This window comes from Spodoptera frugiperda, chromosome 26 (genome assembly GCF_023101765.2).
Source record: "Spodoptera frugiperda isolate SF20-4 chromosome 26, AGI-APGP_CSIRO_Sfru_2.0, whole genome shotgun sequence".
Lineage (NCBI taxonomy): Eukaryota > Metazoa > Arthropoda > Insecta > Lepidoptera > Noctuidae > Spodoptera > Spodoptera frugiperda.
The window spans coordinates 2,524,845-2,547,843 of NC_064237.1; the positions used below are offsets into that span (position 1 = coordinate 2,524,845).

Sequence of the window (22,999 nt, forward strand, 5' to 3'; positions counted from 1 at the left end):
GCACGCATATGATGGCTTACGTACTGATTCGTTCTACAATTTGAATTTATATCTCTATAAAATAATATAATATGTCGTTTATAGGATCTATTGGGTTTTCAGTTATTTTATATGTCCTATTGTGAGATTATGACGGTTTGACGACTTTATTACCAGGCAAAGTGCAAATCTAGATAGTGTTTGGACTGATCATTCTATAGTTTTAGTAGAAAAATGTAACTAATTTAGGTGTAAATCTTGAGATAAAGCAAACTGCCAGCCTTAACGTGGCTGATACATCATGATATGGCGATACCAGTTCGCCAGACTAGACTACAGACTGGCCGTAACTAGTGCAGACACAGCACATAAAGCCATCCCACCCATTCCTTCAAACTCCCAACTCTATTACTATGAGAATAAAGTTGAAAATGTATTACAGGACTTTGACAGGCGGGGTTGGCTTGACATGCTGTTACAAGCCGGGGTTGACCTGCTCTAGGAAATATAGATGCGTCTCCGGGAACCGATGCAATGCGCGTACTGTAGGTACTAGTTTGTACGGGAAACAGTTTTTACTTAATGTCTAGTGTATCAATTTATAGTTCCGTTTATTAATGCATCGATTTATTTTACTTGCATTGATTATATTGAACAATAGGTGTGTTAATGTAAACATAGAGGCCTTTTTAATCTGTTTTTTTTATATATATTTGGAGTTTTTATCTTGGATATGACAACCCCATTATATTAAGTCACTGTCACCTGTGCCTTTAAGGATTAGTGTTTATTTGGTTACCTAAGGTCTTTGAGGTCTGTTTGCTCAATTACGGTAGATATATAATGTTGACTGGTTTGATACAAGCCAATTCTTTATTGGGCAAAAAGATCTGACGCTACATTTATAGCGCTACATTGAACAAACAAACAGTAGCCCTCATTTCGATTTCAATTAATATTCCAATTGCGAAAGCAAATCTGTTCATCTTTTTGTGCCTTAGGTACTTAAGGTCTAAAACTTAGCTATGCCAGTCTTGCATATAAGCACACTTTGTCACTGTCAACTTGAACACAAACAACTAAGCATTTCTCAAATAACTTCGATCAAATGGAAAAGCCGATAGTTGCGATATTTTCTTCTTACGTGAAATTATTCAAAGGATAAATAGCAAGTTGCCGATGCTGGTCGACTTTCGCTACGAATGCCAATAAACATATTTGTTGAACAAGTGCATTCAATACTTGTTCAGAGACATCTAATGATAGTAAAACGTTTCTAATTGAAAATGCTTATTAGAATACTAATTATAACTATCATTAAGGGTAAAATGAGTCTTTATAGCATAGGTAAGTACTTAGGTATGCATTATGCAGTTTGAAATAAAGTATTTCTCATTTAATAGGTGCTGTTTTAGTATTCAACGCAGAGGAAAATAAATTGGTATCATGAAAATCATGATTAAGTACTTGTGTATACATAATATATTGTGTAGTATTTAAATTATTGTTATCGAAATGTTATTTTGCGTCAATAACTAAATTATGTGTTACATAACTAAACAAAGTTAAGTTAAAATGTAACCAATAGGTTATTTAACCACTAGATTACCAATTAAAATGAATGTTAGCAAACTTTCCTAAATTCAATAATATGCATGTTGCAACTCAGAATCTAGTTAAAACCAGATCTCCTAACTAAAGTCATTCAACCGTAGCTTAGCAAAGTAAGATCTCCACATACAATCTTCGAAGTAACCGGCAATCGATTAGCACCTTCACAAATAATATCGATTACATTATCGATTGCCCCATCATCCATTTCACGTTCAGTGGAGCGCGAATTGATTAGCTTCCACACACGAACGGCGATGGAACATGTAACAGTGGGTGTGGTCGAATACTGGTAGCGGTTTGTGAAAGTTGAGTAAGAGCTTTTCCTTTATCGATTAATGAATACATTTCCCTTGAAGAAGCCATTGTACTGTGAATCACATGCGTTTGCCATGCAGCTGTTATATCGCCATGGTCTGTTGTGTATTGATTTGAACGGTACAGAGAGTAACTTGTAGTTATGTTGCGTGATGCAATGTTTTTAACAAATTCACGCATTGTTATGGTGAACTGCTGTATGTTGCTTAACTATGGTGAAGTGACCGAAGTAGTGGTCTCAGATGAAGAGAATATCTGGGAGTAACAGAAGTTATACAATTCTATTTGTCTTATACAGACAATGCTTATGTTTATTACGAAAATTATTCTCGTAAAAACTGGTATTCAAAACATATTTTTGCTATAACTATCGTGAGGTATACTAAATTAACTATAACATAAAAATGGTTAACAGATCACAGAGAACCTACGTCTAAACGTCTAAACATCCGTTAGAAATATCTGTGAATAAATCTATCACCAAGTCAAAGTGACACATATAATAGAAAATATCTAATTAAACAACGAACATGACCTACAATATTTATTTATCGTGTACTTAGCGCATCTGCGACAAAATGTAACACGACTGAATTGGAAGTTCACTAGTAACTGAAGAAACTAGGAGACAAATACTACCTTCTTCAGTGAGTTGGGTTACCTTTGAATTAGGTTACATACTCGGCATAGGTAGCAAAAGTTTTAACACAATAGACACCTATATATATGATACACCACATCACACATCAACAGCCTATTGTGTGGTCACTGCTGACCAAAAGCCACTTCTCACACGGAAAATTAGAAATTATAAGCCCAGGTTTCCCCGCGATATTTTCAGTGGTGTCTAAATAATCTTATGGTATGTAATTTTATTACGAACTTTAAGATTCGTTAAATATGTTCGGCTATTTAGAATTAAGCAGAAGTATAAATCTTATACCTATCGACAAGGAGAGAGAAACTTTAGGTTGCAACGAAAAACATGTAAAAAACTGTATGTTACTATTTTTTTCATAACATTATTTCTAGACCACCTCAACAAATAATACGCAATCAGATTTAATGAATAAACCATGAATACAAATACTGCAAAAAACAATAACAGCGAATGATATAATTTGCTACAAAATTATAATTTGACACTTAATCAATCAAGTCCGCTTTTTGTCTATAGGTAGTTTAAAAACAAGATCATTAATTAACCGATTATATAATTTAGCAACAACAACTTGAATAAGTCGAAATATAACAAAGAACTAAGGAATAATGTGAACTTTATTGAGAACATTATTGAAGAGTAACCTATGGAGTTTCTTGCTCATTCTTCTCCATAGGAATCTACACTTTGGAACGAGCAAATAGCTTCACTAGAGGACTGACCGACAGACAAACATTTTGTTATTTTTTGATATTGTATATTTGCTTTGATGTTCAAAAGCGCCTTTCCGTTCTATTTGAAATAAACAATTTTGACTTTGACTTTGAAAGTATATTTCGTCTATTAGATACTAATGTAGTACATAGATACATACATAATGTACCTACGTAGCACCTAGTACTAATCCGGAAGTGCTCCGCAGGTTTTTCTGCAAACATCGTCCTAACCAGTTACTGAATGTTAGTTCTACCTTCACTTTTCCAATAGGTATGTGTAATAAATAAAACCTTTCCTTGCTTATTAATGCTTTCCTCTAACTAAACGTTGATACCTATATCGTTTATAATCTAGACCAGTTTTCAGAGAAATTATGAGGCATACGTAGTAGAACCTAATCTAGACACACGGCAGTGTGTCCGCCAAGTTCGAGCAAAAAAACCGACACACCGGCCGTGGGTTATATTACACGAACCATTTCGGGCCAAGTTCGACCCACCTATAACTCAAGATCTATTTTATCTACGCATATGAAATTTCTAGTATCTATCGAGATCTACTTACTTATCTAAAATACAAAATTTCATTAATGTACCTATTGTAGATCTTGAGATATTGATATCAGAAAATCGCTATTTTTACTATACACTCACTGACTGACTCACTCACTCATCAAAATCCTAGACCACTTCCAATAGTCGTATTGACTTGAAATTTGGCATGGAGGTAGGTCTTTAGGTCAAGGTAAAGGAAAAAATCTGAAAATGGCCAAGTGTGAGTCGGTTTTAAAAATAATGAAGGTGTAAATTCATACCCCTAAGGAACTAAAACTAAAAAATTACCTATATCTTCCAATGTTCGTACCGACCTAAAATTCGTTACAAGGTTTGTATTTAGTCAAAGTAAAGTAAAATAAGAAAAAAAGACCTTACAAAAATAAATGAAATCCCACCAAAACATAAATGTGAAAGATGCCAAGTCGATAATATTGGAATATAAAAGAAGTGAGATCTAAATAAGTACCAAGTTTACACAGACCTTTAAATGAATAAGCAAGTTTTAATAGAAAATTATATACTTGAATTGCGTTTAGTAATAGTGTGTGAAAAGGTTATATCATTTTTAACTGAGGTCTGTGTATGGAAGTACTTATTTAGATTCACTTCTTTTATAGGCGAAGCATTCCAATATTATCGAACTTGGCATCCTTTCACATTTATGTTTTGGGTGGGATATGTTTTTATGGGTTCTAGAAAATGTAGTTTTGTATAAATGTCGAAAAGTACAGCAGTACTTTGCCCGACGCGGGAATCGAATCCAAGACCTTTGTCCGGTAGTCGCACTTGCGAACACTCGACCAATGAGACAGTCATGGATTTTCATTCAGTATTTTTTTAATATGACAAGGGTTTTATATTTTAAAGGCATCGGAAGCTAATTACTGTCAATCACCTTAAATCATCTTCAATTTCGTATTTACGAAAAGCAAGTCACACAAATATAATATATATTATACGTATAATTATAGTAAACATTTATTTGATTGCTCAAAGTTAACAATTAAAAACAGCAAGGTCATATCCCATTGTGTTGTATCAAACGAACACAGAGTACATTCCAACGCCGATTTATTCTAAAGCTGATGACAATATGTCAAGGACAAACTGCACCACAGAATATACATTATGTATTTGTTAACAATTAGTTTTAGGATAACAAACGTTTTAGGTGTTACGGGGGTTTAAGGACATTATCAAACTACAGAATTCAGTTATAAGAGTAGTTAGTTACTTAAGTCGTAAGTTATAATAACAATACAATAACTAAATTAAAACCACATTTATGTTGAACGAGAGGGTGCAGACGCAAGGTATACAAAAGACAGATTGGGTCCAGTAGAGCTGCTGCCCGATCCGGAGCTACGGATAACGTAACAGTTACCGGGGCTCCGGCTCAAAGCAGGAGAAGGAACGGGTATGATTTTTAGTCAGTCAGAGTGTGACACTCCCTGTCGCTTCACCAAAGGCGGGAGAAGAACCAGGACAATTTCCCCCCTCAAAAATAATGGGTATACAGAAATAGAGAATGCGAAAGTAAATGAATTACTTTCATTATAATTTACATAAATACAATACAATATTATTTTGAGCAAATTACAATCAAAGAAAGACTAAAGTTAACTAGAAACAGAAGATTTAATAAATGATGCCCAACGCAGTACCAAGCACCGAAGGTCAATGTTTGTTTGCGTAAACCACCATTCATGTCAAGTAATTGATAAAAACCATAGTTGATAGTTAGCTACGGTGAAACCTATGCATTGTATTTGTATAGGAACCTTTGCAGAAGGTTGTAAAAAATGAAGCTCAAGGGAATACCTTCAACTGTGTTTATCTGAGTGTTAGTAGTTTTAAAGCAATTATTTTACGGATAGAAAAGGTCTTATGGACTAGTTGAAAGTTACGAAATTCTTAGTACAGATGGGCAAACCATGCATCATAGGCCTTCTTGCTTAGGAATGTGGCATAACAGGCGTTGAGGACCCCTTATAGGTGCCACTTACAGGGGCTTATGTGACCACACCAGAGCCTTTAGCCAAATGGCATTTAGCGCATGTCTACTTGTAGAATAGAAAACTAAATTGTACAGATTACCACAAATTTTGACACTTGTAGTAAAATCCCCATACTGAGTTTTCTAGCTCTGTCGAGCTAAAGAGACATTTGGCTAGAGGCACAGTAGTTATAGTGAATTGAGAGTCTTCCTTAAGTCATTTTCTCCATAAAGCAGCAACTTTTCAAGGTTTCGTCATCATAAAAGGCAATTAGACTTTTACATTTCGCCCTTTCTTTTCACAGTTTCTATAAACACTTATCTCCCAAATTATCTCTCTTTTATTTTCCCAATTACAGTGTGAGTTATAAAGCTATATTTTTGGTGTTAAAATGTACGTTACGATTGTCGTAAACATATAGAATTAGTTGTAAGTGTGTGATTCTGTAATATCTCTATTATGGACCGAAATAGCCTTTTGCTTTCTCTGCGCACCTGTTATCATGCCGAGATCAGAGACTCACCGTGAAATATGAGTGAGCATAGCATCACGATTGCTATACGAAATGATTCTAGAATCTTCTACGAGTTTAGTACAAATATTACCAATTGAAATATAAGGTATATATGGATTTATTAGATAGACTGAGGACATTCGTCAACGATCGATGATGAGTATTAAGGACGGTAAATGACTGATTAGTTTTTATATTTCAAGCAATAGATATTATTATGAAAAATACTTAGGGCTACAAATATCCTTTTGTTCGTGTATTTTGACTATAAACGGTAATTTCTAAAAGCAAATACGCAAAGGTGTATTTTCGGCGCACATAATGCATACGCCGTTAACGGCTCAAAGTGAGAAATATCGACATTTGCACTAAGCCCTATGTTGTAGACGCACCTTTATATCCATTGTGTGAATATACAGCTTAAGTATTGATGCTGTTTATAAAATAGATACTTGCACTAACAGTGAGGAGCAGTGCAGTCAAGGCGAGCAAGCTGTTACGAGATGAAAGGTCGTTACGAACATTTTCTTATACAAAAGACTTACAGTTTATTAAAAACTGCACTTCTGTGTGAAAATATCAAACTAATAAAAAATGACATATTAATAATAGAACTTCCGACTTCCTTAATGAAATAAGATTCGATGTATGTTTTCCGTTGTCGATGCAATAAGTCTATTTGTCAATGTGTCACAGGTTGCCGCCATGTTTTTAATATTTAGTCGGTGACAGTTGTGTGAAAGGAGAATAAAAATAAAGAACTTTAATATGTTACAGTGGGATTTTGTTTGAATCTCTGTCTTAATAAGCTCTACTATGTACCTATTTAGGAAAAGTTTTGTTGTAATAAAACAGTTATTGAACGAAAACTTTGATCTTTTAAACTTTTATTTTAACTCTTTACTTCTACAACTATGACACCACAGACATATTGGGCAGAGAGAAAGATGCAACCACAGATAATATATTTTAAATGTCAATTGACGTTTAAGTAACATGCGGGTATTTCAAATATTCGAACATCTTCCTTTTGCAATTATCCTGCTAATTATAGGAAAATTGGGCGACGATTCAACAAAAACAAATTAAAATTCTCAAAATTTGTTAAATCAAACCGGATAAGTAGCAAAAACCTTTCGATAATTATGTTATTACAAAAAAATAATTAGTGCTATTATCTAAAAACAGCTAGATTACATAACAGCACCTTGAACTTTAACCGACAGGCGGAGTTTACAAGTTGCAAGATGGATGACAATCTACGACAGTTTAGAGCAATTTGCTGTAATGTAAGACTTCCTTCAGTCATCGACTTTAAATGCTGTAATCAGCTTATATCTACAACATTATTAATTAATCCTGTACCTACAATATAATACTTGTCTTGGTAGTCTTGGTTACATAAATACGGTTTATAGTTTACGGTTTATAGTTTATGAAAGAGGTTTTGTTATTTGGTTTAAAACTGTAATGAAATATTCTTAGCATAGAGTCCTGCATTATGCATCCCCATTATGATGGAGGACGTGTAAAATTGGTCGCAACTTCAGAGACCGGGTTTAACAATTGAAAATCCTATTTGCTTGATCTTTTTTTTAAGTCATCTAACGGCTTCTCCCCCTTGGGAAAGGCGAAAGGGAATGTCAGACTCTTACTGACTAAAAACCACCGCGTTCCTTCTGGTTTCAGCCAGAGTCCCGGTAACCCGCTAGGTCGTCCGCAGCCAGATCTTTACTTGATCTTGGGACTTCAATTCGAAACTCAGCAGTACCTAATTGTAAACTGACAACTGAACCAAAAGCCAACAAGATATTGTGGGTAATTTACCTAAATGTAAAACTATCGGAAACAAGACAAGAACTATTTAATTAGTTTCATTCAAAACCAGATTCGATTTAATTGAAGACAATTGCAATATAACTTCGCAGTCCATAATTCCATATGTCCGCAGATTACATGACGATGTTGCCCTAAGGTGGAATTAACACAAGATTGTGCGTTTACAGCGTACGTGTGGAAAGCGAGAGAGAGGCCGCCGCGGCCGCGTCACGGTCTCTTTGCAACCACAATTAACTGATATTGACAATTATTCCTACGCAAGTGGTAATGCCTACACCCGAAACTCATTCATAAAAGTGAAACGTCACACTTCCCCAAATAGGTACAGAGCATAACGAACTCTTTGCTAGAGGAAATTAAATTAGTAATGGCTTGATTGTTATCTAACGCGGAATTATCTGGAACTTTGTTGTTTTGATGAAGGAGTGGCAGCACCGGTCTCATAAGTACACAGTGTACAAAGACAACACATTATGTGACACAAAACACAAAATAGACAGAAAACGCCAACGAAATTATGTCAACCCATGTATTAATACATTAGGCGCCATATCGGACAACGCTGAGCGACGCTAGTGGAGGAATAACCCTTTAACAGTTTTTTGATGGCAATGAAAGCCTAATAATGTGCATAAAGCTTTTCAAATAAATAAATAAATAAAATACAAGCCTAAGTAACGGACGCCGGTCTCCGATCATCTTTATCGCCGCAAGAAGGGTTCGTGGTTAACGGACAGGAAGCATGCATCGGCGCGTGCGCATCTACTGTGTATTAAGGTGCACCTGTCACGTGAACCACCCCAAAATACATTGAATCTGTATAATTTAAAAATAATGTTGTTTGTCTTTTAGCTTCGTAACTATAAAAGGAAAGAATTTGAACTTTGTTCAACTCAAGTAAATGCAAAGCCTACGATTTCGTAAGTCAACAAAAACAATTGAATAACGCTGAATCATTGAAATAACTATTAACTTTAAATGTTATTTAAGCAAAGTATTAAAGAACTGTATGTCTAACAAAAGTAACAAAGCAAATTACAGACACCATTATCCTGTGATTGTACATTTAGAACTTCTAAGATAATTTTATAGAAAAAAGAACTGCAATTGACCGGAAGAATGAATGGATTGAATGGTGAACATAATCAAGAGGCTTCCTGTACGAGATCGCTTAGATTAAGATGCATTACGAGTGATTGAAACCGCTGACCGACGGGAAACATCGCCATTATTATTTCATTTGCGGTGTTTTGTTATGCAACCCAAAAACTACGAATTTCAATAAGATGCTCTTATAATTTACGGTGACAATAGTAGATATTTAAAGATAAATCAACCAAAAATGTACTGTATTATTTCATATAACCCATTGTGCTTTAAATATGTTCATTGTGAAGAAATTATTTGAATGAATTTCATTTAAAACAATGCTAACAATAAGATAGATAGAGTAAGTAAACAAAATTATTCAGGTGCCTAAATAGCCCACAATAGAAGCATGAATAACATTTTTAACGCCATTTAAATATAATAATATCGATAAAAACTCAATTATCTTAAAGACAATATAGCAGTAGGTAATCATAAAACAAAGGAAAGCTTTATCGATCATGCCGTTACATCGATTAAGAACGATAACGATCGAGATCGATTTACCTCTCGATTCTCGATATGTGTGGCGAGTATTCGTGTCGCAGTGTTACAAATATTTTAATACATGGTCACGTAGGATCGGATCTCGCATGCCTGATGCCATGCAACCGATTTCCATGAGATTGTTGGAAGAATCGATTCCAGTGAAGAATTTTTTAATACTTATAAATTATAATTTCATCTTCTGGGAATCAGCAGAGAATTTCGACGGTGATGATATCAATATTATTTTATGAAATGTGCGTATCATTATTGCTTAATAATCCATGCATCCGTTAACTGAGAGTAATATATTTTTTGCTTCACGCAGCAAGCAGCTTAATACAAAAAATGTGAGATAAAAGATTTTTAGACCTTTTTTTCGAGAAAGTCTTCCAATGATTTCTACTGCCTTGGACTGGGAAGAGGGAGTGTCAGATTCTTACTAACTAAAAATCACCCCGTTTCATACTCCTACTTTCCGAGCCGGAGCCCCGGTAACCTGCTAGGCAGTCCGCAACTCCGGATCACTTTGTAGACCCGAAAATACACAGAAATATCTTTTCTTCAGTTGCAGCTTGCAATATATAGCTAAGTAGCAGATTCTAGGACCCATCGTAGCTTAATCAGTGTATAAATCAACCAGAGATCAATGAATTAGAGCCATAAAGTTGAACAATATTCTCGCACTATCAGTACTCAGCTCCTTTAGTAACACCACACATCTTACAGTTGGACGAAGCATTTTATTTTTCACCATAAAAAACACGTAATTATAAAAGATGATACAACTAAAAAGTGTTGATAGCAACATTCACACGGCATCGCTAATTCGTTTGCCAAACCGTGTCGGGGTGTCCAGCATAGAGGAAACGGAACCACGGTCCGATTAGCTTTGCGATTGTCGCCGCGTCTCGTCACGCAGACAATTTGCTATTGGTCGCATTGTGTCGCGTCATTATGCATGAGCCTCATCGTCCTTTGTTGTGGACAAATACACGGGTTTTATAAGTACAGGTTATGAAGCCATATTTGATGATATGTGAGTCAGGTGGGCAATTGTATTTTTGAGTGAAGTCCGTGATTTAGAACCTTTTCTGAAGGTTTATAAGCTGTGTTGTTAGTATTTTGCGTTGTTATTATTTTATACCCATTATTTATTAATTATTAAAGAAAGGTATATAAACATTCGTCTACTCATCAATTAATTCCTAACTCTAGTATCGATTGACTGACTAAAGCCGGTGACAAGACTACTTCGCTTTAACAGTTTAAAAAAATACAAAATATTTTTTAAATGAATAACAGTGCAAGATAGTAGTCTACATAAACACATGTCGTAGGTGTATACAAACACAACAATAACACACAACATTAAGTACTACTTGCTCGTATTGACAGCATTAACAGCGCACACGCATATGATCAACTTTCCCTCGGTGCGCCCGCGCAGCCGGCGACTGTGACGTGTTTCACTTTTAATGCCGTTATTACTGAAATTGATGTTCCCGTCATAAGGTATATGGGTATAATAATACCTTAGATATAACAAAAGAAACCTTATATTAGAATCGCCAACACAATCAGTCATCGGTTGTGCCGTTGTGAAGCGCGTTGTGACAAATTTATGATCGGTGGCTATGTGCGCGTGTGTATTTCTATATCACAATAAGATAGTTCAAGTAAACAAAATTATTCAGGTGCCTAAATAGCCCACAATAGAAGCATAAATGACATTATTTCTTCGATCAACATTCTTTAACACCACTTATATACATCTAATATTATCGATAAAAACTCAATTATCTTCAAAAGAATAATAAAACAAAGGAAAGCTTTTATTATCGATCATGCTGTTACATCGATTAAGAACGATGACGATTGAGATATAATTATGTATCACTCGCTGCCGAAAAACCAGCATATTATATACGAGAGCCAGTTCATTAAAAAAGGGTAGAGTAGACTGAGCAGAGCTATGAGGATAATGCCGATTGCCAAAATCAATGTCAAAGATACGACTAGTAAACCAAATAATGAGATAATCGTTGTATAGCTTACATAGCACACATTCGTGACTTGTTTTCACAACAAGCTGAACATAATTAGTAAAGTTTGGAATTTTTCAGTCAAAACAACACACAAATAATGTTTGTGCTTACCATTTCCATTATCCGTTTAAGAAGAATGTTTCTGAGAAAAATCTCGGTGACAGACAATGAACAACAACATTAGTGCGGTATGACGTTGGTACATTTCAGAGTGTAATTCGTGTCAGTATGGCCACTTCTGCTGGGAGATATTGGAATTTATTGTGGTAAACGTAAATTCAATATGTTTCAATATGCTTGTGAGGTGAAGGAAAGGAAAGCAAGTCATTATTATTTATTCGTATGGCTTTTTGTAGACAATCCCGCTTCAAAACGCGCTCTCGTTTGGATTACTTTAAACGTAAAGCAAACTCTAAACTTAGAGCGGTTTTTGGTGATTAATTTGGGATGATTCTTTGAAAGATATACAGTTTTTTTGGCTTTGAATAATTTTCATAATTTCTTCTGTAACGGCAAAAGAACACGTTTCCTAAAATCTTTCTATCTTAGGGCATACGATCATATAATCTGTTTCACATTGGACATCTTTCGTCCGTTATAACTTGAGATTATTGTACTGAACGTAACAAAAAAACGTGTTTATTAAATTTACGTAATGAATATCAGATTAAAATTTTGGCACACCTAAAAAAATATCGCTGTATAGGCTCAATTGTGTGACAACAATATATTGCCAAATACCTATGAATACGCACAGGAAATGATGTGATAATCCATTCAAATTCCATCTCGACAGATGAGCTAACGTTGTTCGGCAGAATTCAATTGTATTCGTTACTTGCGCAATAGATGGCAGCCTGATCGAATGTTAACACCATTGTGCGTGCTTTGATGCCATGACAGCATTACGGTGCTTTCCATTAGGCATATGCTATGTAGCTATGCTACGAAGATGTAATAGCTAAGCTGTAAAACTATGTGACCGTTTCCACTGATACTAAGCTATGTATGCGAGGAAGATGCACAGCTCGAGTATGCGATGCATCGATAGTAGGAAAGCCATCCATAGCACGCATCTTTCCATATAAAAACATAGCTTAGCTGAGTAACGGAGCTAACTACAATATGTTAAATGAAATCAATTAAATTGACTTTATGTAGGTTTCTTTAGAAGCTTAGTTACTTACATAAAATTTAAGAAGTGCTTGTCGCTATTCCGTTAAAAAGAATTGGTATTACCCAGCTGTACCGTAATCATCGACAATTTCCTTACAGTTCGTCATCTCATTAAAAAAGTAATGCAGTTTTTACGAACTGGCTGTAAAATGAAGAATCATTCGAAAGATATAAATAAACGTAATATTTACGTTACATAAGACGTGACTTGTAAACGGACGGCAATTATTTACGTTTCAGCTTTAACTCTTTATTTAATACATATTTGATATCGTGACATTCTATTTAGAGAGGAACCGACCAAGACCGTCTGCAAACTAGAATCTAGATAATATCAAACTGAAAGAAATTGCTTCTTATTTGAATGCGTTCATGTTCTGATGATTCATTACTCAATGATTGGATAAAGCATTCGGATTTGTAAAAACAAACATACCGGCCGAATTGAGATCCTCCTCCATTTGGGAAAATGGTTTTTTTTAAGGGTTTTATGACTTCTCCTGGGAAAAAATCGTACAATAACTTCTCCTGCCTTGAGCCAGAGCCCCGGTATACCCGTTAGGTATTCCGCAACTCCGGATTTGGAAAGCTTAAAAATACTTTATGAACTTGACAGTCTAATTATTATGGAAAGTAAATATTAGTCTGTTCAGATATCGCCATAGGAATATAGTGGAATAAAATGATAAATATTGTACGTAAAACGAAGCTGTTCGGTAGCGTCTAGACACCAATGTCAAAAAGAAAAGTATACCTTGAAATGAGTGTGTCCAAACTGTTTAATTGATGAATAATCTTGATAAAGAAATGTCCGACTTAGATCATTTCTTAATTTAGCATGAACCATCTTTATTTCAGATTTAGATTTAGTAAATGATTATAGGAAATCTGTCAAGTTTTAATTAAGATTCGTGCTTGAGCATTGATTTAGGTTACTGGCCTTAAGATTGTTTTAAAGTAGGAAAACAATGTAAGTTTATTGACGAGACTTGGTTGCTTTAATTAAAGGGTATTAAGTCGGTATATGAGCTTATGTTGAATTTGTTCTGCTCAGTAGCTTGGAACCGGGAACTGGCCATAAAGGTAACATGCGCAGATATGTAGAGAGCATAATTAATAACAAAAGAAGCTTTAGAACATCAATGTAGCGTCGTAAACTTCATCGCTATCTGCTGTAGAATGTGATTTTTATCAGATTTTACCATGATTTAGAAGCAAAGGTTTGCTGTTAACAGAGAAATAACAACGTTGTTAGATAACTAGTCGAGTTTAATGTTTTTCAGAGTTAGACGAATGTTCCCATAGCTCACAAAGAAATAATTCTAGTTACCACGCCACCGCCTCGCCTTGACTTGTGAAGGGTCATGTGCGGTGTGCACGCCTGTTCAAATACCTGTCGCGTGCGCTAATCGCCTAACAATTACTATTAGATAATTTCAGCTTCCTAAATTATTTCGTAATACGTATCGAAGCTATGAATATGTAATTGTAATTGCTAAAGGTCATTGATGATTTGCAACAATTTGAAGATCGTTTGAGAGACTTAAACGAATGTATGATTATAAGCGAAATCTGTGTTGTGATGTTGCGAAATTGTGATTACCTACGGATTGCAGTTTCTATAATATTTTTGGAGATGGGCGGCGAGCGGCGAATGTTAATAACGATAGTCGTTTATAATGGTGAAGATATTATCTTAATGAACTAGGAAATAAAAGTCGTGTTAATGCAAGAACATAAAGACCGATAGATCAATGTCAAAATAATTCCTATTTAAAAAGTGAGAGAGATCACAGATCGTGAATGCACAAATTATCAAGTATATGTTAGACGGATTTAGACAGGATTTAAAATGTCACGGAGATAATTAACTACTAATTAGTAAACAAATGAAGAAGAAATTGAATTAGATGTCATTGTCACGAGACGTGTTGACAAAGGCAATTACAAAAAAATCTACACAACTAACAATGTAGGTACTGGAGCTCATGAATAGATCGATTACATAGCGAGATCATCGACGTTGATTGGAAAGTGCTGGCGCATCATGCGACATACAAAAAAAACATAATGCATTCATAATCGTCATCGTCAGCGACAGATTTTCAACACGGTGCACTCTTGTGAAACCTCTAACACAATCAAATTCAGTGAAACATCTTGACCAAACGAATCTCGTAATGTCACGTTGCAACACATTTGTTTTCAAACAGCTGATTAAGGAAATCGATGGAAAATGTCGATTTGCAGTTAGCACTAACATCTAACTGGAGCACGTAGCTTAATAACAAATTGCTTTCAAACCTGTTCACCTCATTTCCATCCGGAACACTACACACAAACACTGTCATTACCTGTGTATTTTCAGTAAGGTTCTCAAATCTCGCGAGGATCTCTTTCACAGACACTTTCGGCTCAGTTGTCTCTTCATGTATCGTCTCCATGTGGCCACTGGACGATGACGAGAAACTTTGAGGGCATTTCTTTATCCTATCTGGGTTAGAGTGAGCTTTCCTGCGCGGTGGTTCTGGGTCAGCGCGAGTGTCCGCTCCAGAGTCAGAATCCTCAGGAGCGGACGCATCTGCGCTGGATACAGCGCCTTCCGAGGAGTTGATGAGCGAGTCTAGACTGGGGGCGCGTCGCGGGGGTGAGTAGTCATCACAGTCGAGGTCGAGGCCGTACAGACGCTGCAGGTGGCGCCAGTTGTCGCGCATCGCGAGCGAAAGGCGCGGGCGCTGCATGGTGCGCGCGCGTGCGCGGCTGCCGAGGGACTGCGCGCGCGCCGCTACTACCCACTGTCGCTGTCATCTCGGGTTGAGGTCGATGGTGACTTATGGTGGACGCGGCTTTTTATCACTATTGTTGTGCTGCATATTGTTACGAATCTCAGGTGACATTGATTGACCTTGCATGTTTCATTATATTATGCCCAAGTACGTGAGACATGCAGGTCGTGACGACATCATTTAATTTAAAGTAGGTAATCCATTTCTGGAAGTATTCGATGTAGTCTATGTGTATCTGAACGATGTTGATTATGCACCAATTGTTTACGATCATGTTTTAATGAAAGACATTGGAATTGTTGATTGTTAATCTGAATAGTTGATTAAATAATGAAATGTTTTGTAACAGTTACTTAAATAACTAAGCCAATTATTTGTTAATTGACATCGAATGTTAATTTATTTCTGAACAAAGATCATGGTCGCTTTCTGGAATGTAGAAACACTTGAATATACATTTTGTAGTCAGCAACAAATGCATAACGTTAGGTGTTGAATTTCTCTAATGAAAGGTCATCAGAAAATGTATCGCTCGCTATAAAAGTTGCTAATAATTTCGAAATATAGGCATGCATAATAATACAGATCTACATTTTACGACTAGGTATAATTAGGTAGTACACACGTTGGTTATCAAAAACCTAATTCTCTTCTGCGTCTTTGCGTTTTCAATGTTTTTCTTTGCGTCTTCAACAAATACATTACCACAATATTACACACAGATTCAATGCGCATAAGTTTGTTATACATACTTATGTTAGAAAAATCTATGACGTCATGACTTTAGCTCAATTTATTCACAGTTTTAATGTTCAATGATTTACACCCAAAAACTGAAATGCTACTCAATTTTAAGTTGTAGGTACTTAAATATTGCGCTATCTCTGTCATTTACAAACTATTCTCGAGAGCATCAAAATTGAGTGACGTTTGAGTATTTGAATATAGTCATACACTCTTCCAAGGATGATATTGACCAACTACCATCAGCGCGTAAGATGGGCGACGATGGTAAGATGTTGCAACGATCATTTGTACATAAAATACATACACAAACGTAATGTACATAACAAACGCGACGCTGATGATCATTGAGAGGAAATCTGACAATTTACATTTACTTTTCACGCAAACCGTGTGAGGATCATTCATTGGCTTTCACGGCATGTGAATACTACGGATGTATCGCAGTTGTCTATGCGCTGTCAGTTTTAAATCTATGGCCGTTGATATAATAGGCATTTGTTCTTTATTAGGCTTAAATCTTGCGTCTTAATTGTTGAACTACCTACTTGTAAAAGTGTGCAGATATTATATTCAATAAAATTTTAGACGAAATTCATGACACACGAGAGTTATGGTGATGATTTATAATACGAGATCTGAGTCAAATTAGATATGGACTTACTGACATACAAGATATATTATTACATTATCGCGTTTTACAAATAAATGGTATAAAGTTTTGCCCTGCCATGTAATGCCCATATAAAATAAAGAAACCGCGGTCAAATGTCAATTCCTAGTCAATTAGGCACCCGCTGCGATGAAACTGTGAGAAATATAGTTTACGCTTTGACAGATTAGCGGCCATTACAAAAAGCTTTTATTACTTATCTAAATGAAATTCTCAGGCGTTTTCCTTAATATAAAGTTATAATAAATACGTGGAAGCGGCTGAGAGCAAACAGCGAGGAAGTGAACTATAAATCAATATTTTAATTAAAAAATATATCTTTATAGTTATGATCATTACACACGAACTAACACGCGAGTTCCTTATTAAAACTAACTAGGCTTCATTAGTAATTTGATTGTCAGTTGCTTTTCAGCACGTTCACAGTGTTGAACCAATAGTTCAACCGAATCTGTATTCCGTAGGTACATGTAATTTTCCCACCAATAAATCAAATCAACTTCCTCAGCTCGCGTCATTGGACTAAGGCAACGTCAGCATTCAGCCTAGTACTTACAACATTATCTATGGTACAGCCTAACATTCCAGCGATGGCGACCGCGGTGTAGGCGTAACATCCACTGTCATTTATCAGACGGGCGTGTGTAGCGGAACCAGGTAGACTTCTGCAGCGGTCAGCATAACGGATCCATTTAACGGGAGCGGCCATTGCTTACTTCAACGTAGCCATATTGCTGAAGGCTCTAATTAGGCTGAATGGATAGGTAGTCTTTGCTTATAAAATATTCGTTTGGATTTCCTTTGCCCATGAACCGTATTGTTGTTTATTTACTTTATTTGGAGCGCTTGGTTTTAGTAAGATTTGGTATTTTAAGCTAATTTTATAAGCAATGGGTATGTATTTTGAGTGTGTAGAGCGCAATTTTGGACGTAAAATTATTCAATGTCGCGGACCCATTTAGATTTGGAGATGCCTCTAATATTCTACATTTTGTTTTGCTAAAGTAGTAAAATTGCGTTTGATATGATTGAAAAAAGGAACGTGTAAAAATGTAGAATGTCGAATATAAATGTTTAATACGCACTTTTGTCGTAATCCGTTATTAAGTAGTAAGTACTGATTGAATAAGAGTTATACCAAACTTTGTATAATCGCGTGTTAACGTGTTTTTAAAACCCAGAGGTAATATTATGTTTATGAGTGTAGTTAAGACCAGTCAGGTATATGTTTCAAAGTAATCAATTATTTTAAATTCGATTACCTACCTATATTTGCATGTTGATAATTTATTTAAACTTATATTGTCTTGTTTACTGTCTGGCTCATTGGCCGAGTGATTGAAAGTGCGACTACCGGGAAAGAAATCTCGAGTTCGATTCTCGAGTTGGGCGAAATATTACTGGGCTTTTTCGGTTTTTCGAAAATTTCTTAGTAGTAGCACTGAGTCTGGAAACGTGCCCGGTATATGGCAATACGCTTCTCACCTATTATTACATGTGACTTACAACATAAATTGTGGAAAGTGGGCGTACTTTGTTCAACGGTATTACCTCTGCCTACCCCTTCGAGGATAGAAGGCATGACGAGCCTGTTTTGTTTATTTTTAATTAAAGTTATACCTACATTAAACCAGTAGTAGCACAAGATAGTAACGAGTGTGCTAGCAACCAGCGCATCTAACAGTACTAATTACGCACTCATTAAGAAAGCTCATTGAATTGCTAATTTGATAACGCAGGGCCATCAACGGACACGACTGGACTGTTTCCGAGGTTTACGGTAGGAAAGGTTACAGTAAAACGGGGTGAATAGGGACGGAAGAGGGGTGAATAGATACTATAAAGAATTTCCCTCTCGATGCCTATTCACCCCGTTTTACGGTATGATACTTAGGATATTTAACTATTTTAAACCCTATATGAAGTAATTTTTGATCCCGAGGTAGAAAATCAGCATGAAAACCCCTCGTCTGGGGAAGATGAAGGGGATTTATGATTAATGTGATAAGTACCCTCATAGTGATGAAGATCAAAGGGTCTCATGCTCTCATGATTAACGTTATATTATGTCTTAGCTTTCATTTCTGCTAGTAACTGATATCACAATATTTATTTGAAGTTTGGTAGCCCTATCTACAAAACTGCATGTCCATGACATGCCCAACCAAATGTTTAAAGAAAGCCGCCAACACATACGGATATAAATATAAGCTTACTACCTTAACTCAGTTCTTCCTGTATCTACAAGCAAGTTAATGTTACTACCAACTTAATTACTTAACAGAAAAGGGTGGTTTTTGCATGTCAAGACTTTATGAGCGTTATGTAATTTGGTACATAAATGGCTGCTAAATATTATGTTGGTCTTTTATCGCTTTATAATTTATGTACAAGGAGCTTCAGTGATAGCTTGGGGTAATGTAACGATGCTATAAAATGGCTGAATTAAAAGTGGGACGGCGATATGAAAGGAGTTACAATTATTACAAGTACCATGGTATATAATGTTATGTATTACATAATTCGTTGTAAATGTAATGTAATAAAAGTTATAATTAGCAAGGCATTAATTACAAATATATTTTGGTATTTCTGAATCTGAAGGCAGAGGTTCATATTTACACTACTACAGCGGGTATCAGGAGCTCCGACTCGAAAAGCAGGAGTAGAAACGGGGTGGTTTATAGTCAGTAAGAGTCTGACTCTCCCTCTCCCCTCGCCCAAGGCGGAATAAGAGCATTGGATGACATCTCCACACAAAAAAAAATGCACCCATCAATGTTATGATTGGGATATGATATCCCATGTACATAATTAAATTAAATATGTGTACAAAATTAAATATAAATATAAAGCCATTTAGGATCAAAGCATAAAAATGCAACCACTGCAAGATAAACTCGCTAGTATGTTTAAGTTTATAAACGGTATTTGAATGGATCTTATCTTCACCAACTTTAATGTTGCTGTTAATGTAGCCATGTACATATATATAAATGTGTCTGTATGTATGTATGTACATCTTTAGCCGAGATACCATTCCAGTGGGTCGCGCCGGCAGTTTGTGCTCAATGCCCATATATACGTGGAGTATATGCAAATCACGCTATTTACATGGTATGGTGGACGAGGCTCTAATAATTAATGGTATACTTTAAATTATACTTACTGAACTGTTTAAATTAATTATTCCATCATGTACCGCTTACCCACCAAATGAGTTTAACAAAATCACGGTTTAATCACGTATATTAATGGAGAAAAGCTCTACTAGTTTCATTCATTTTTTTTCGTTAATTTTCTGTCTAATGATAGTTATTTTAAAGTTATTACATAGTAAGTGAAGAATATTACTTAAATATGTATTTATTATTCATAATGTCACTAGTTTAGAGCCAAAAGAGTTTTAAACAATACTGTTTTTCTCTTATATTTGATACGAAATCGCACCTTATTAGGTACTTAAAATCTAAATTCAATAATGAAATTATTAGCGACTAATAATATAAACCCGCCTGTATATTAACTCAGAAATTAACATACTAAATGTAGTATTCATTACTTAAAATATTCTTGCACTTCCTATTATGTATTCTTGGTCAGTTAAATATTGATGTCAAGTTTTATGAGCAAATTTACGTAAGTTTAAATTTAAGTAGGTATTGGACTACAGGGAAGTAATCTTTCAAGTGCACGATTTCACAAAATTAGGCATATAATGTTGACAGACCAAACTAATATTTTGAAAAGTCATGAACGTCATATTATATTACTTTCTTGTCGATTCATTTGTAAATAGATAAGTATAAATAACTTACATAACAAACATTGTCATATATTCCTTTCTTGTCGATTCATTTGTATTTTAATGTTATCATTGATGTCGTAAATGCATAGTCTATTTTTACAGAAGGTCAGTTAGAGCCGCATAATTCTTGAGGCAAACTAGGAGAGTCCTCACAGCGCCAGCTTACAGAGGGGCGCTGCAAGACGCGCATGTTTGATTGGCCACAGTTGCGGTGGGGCGCCAATAATAATTAGGGTCACTTATAAGGTGCTTGCTTGCTCTGTAGGTTTATTCCGCCTCTGCATAAGGTAAACAATGGAAGAATTTAAAAATAATGATCAGCAAACTGCATAAATGAAAGATATTGTTGCGCAAACTTTGCATAATTATTAAAATGCGCAAGCACAAATGACAAATTAATTGCGCCAATAATCAACATATGCACAGTAAATCACTTTAAACGTAAAGTTATTAATCTGCTCCTATTGGAAGATGTTGATGGTGTAACATTTTTATTGATCTCAGCTCTGTAATAATTAATTTGTCAAAGATTGAACTGATTGAGTTCTCCGGGTAAGTAAGTTTTTCTTATATAACTCTTGTTTCCGTGAAGTTTAACTAAAATTAATCGGTTTTGGTGCGAATGTTGGTCGGCTTATGATAACTTTATGCTAAATGCCATTGGAAAAACATACTGATTTGATTTATAACCGTTCCACATGTTTGAATTATGAATTATGTTGCAATATTGATGCCAATCAATTATAAACTTTATATTCAAAGAATTAAGTTAAAAAAGAGTTTGTGATTGTACATTATACTTGATTACTTTTACAGAGGTGACACCTGTTATAATTTACATATTAATATAAATTTCTATGACGGAAATTTCATAAAAATTAATTAATATCATAAGCAAATGTAACCTGCACGAGTCTAAAATATGATAATATATATATATGATATGTATAAACATTATAAATTACTAGCGGTAGTGACATGACATCGTAGACGGTAGAAGTGATGGAGGTCTCGTAACCTACTAAATTAAAAAAATATTACATAGGTACTAACTGTTTTCATATCGTGACGCTAAAAAGAAGTCAGCTGCACTGCAATACATCTTCAAATTCAATCGTAATATATTTTTAAAATATTTTGTCAGTTTGTTAACAAAATATTTAGATAAAACTTATTAAAAACCAGCGATAAATTTAAAATGTAGTTTTTTTTATACCACGACTGTTGCAATAAATCACATAGCTCGCTTGATGGTAAATGGCATTACATGCGCTTTGCCGACCCTAAAGAAACCTATTTACTCCCTTCTTGAAGTACCCCATATTGTAGCCTATTGGGACAACCTCGGCAGGGAGTTCATTCCACAATCGGATGGTACCGATTAAGGTACATAGGATTCCACGTACCTGAGTATACTGCAGTGCGTACTCGGCGATGAGGGCATGCGCATGATGAGCCAAAGGTACGTGTAGCGTTACTGGCGCCTCGCGGGACGGAGACAGCTGCAGGGAGTGAGGGGCTGAGGATGACGCTCGCAGGCCGCTGAGGGACAGGCTGCGACGGATCGTCAGACCCGCAGGACCTGGGACAAAACAGTAAATTGTTAATGGTCTTTTGATGTGGTGATATCATAGGTGAATAGAATAGCTGAACTTAGACCTACTAAACTGATTTAGGCATTCGTGGGTTTTTAAGAAATTTGTTAAAAAAATTCAAGTCACAGCTTGCAAAGTAGGTATTTATTATGTTACTGATTTTCTATAAATAATTTTAGGTAGCCTTTTTTAAGGAGGGAAAATCATCCAATATCTTCTCCCGCCTTGGGCGTGGCAAGAGGGAGTGTCAGACTCTTACTGACTAAAAACCACCCCGTTCCTACTCCTGCTTTTCGAGCCGGAGCCCTGGTAAACTCGCTAGGCAGTCCACAACTCCGGAT

The 22,999-nt window shown here is 35.6% G+C and overlaps 1 protein-coding gene across 1 annotated transcript in view; it reads right to left on the minus strand.

The window, feature by feature from the left end:
* Positions 1-22,999, minus strand: part of LOC118264859 (unconventional myosin-XV) — an 84,972-nt gene that overhangs the window by 17,551 nt on the left and 44,422 nt on the right. The window contains 1 exon segment of the mRNA XM_050704820.1: positions 22,470-22,645. Within this exon segment, the coding sequence (XP_050560777.1) occupies positions 22,470-22,645 (176 nt within the window).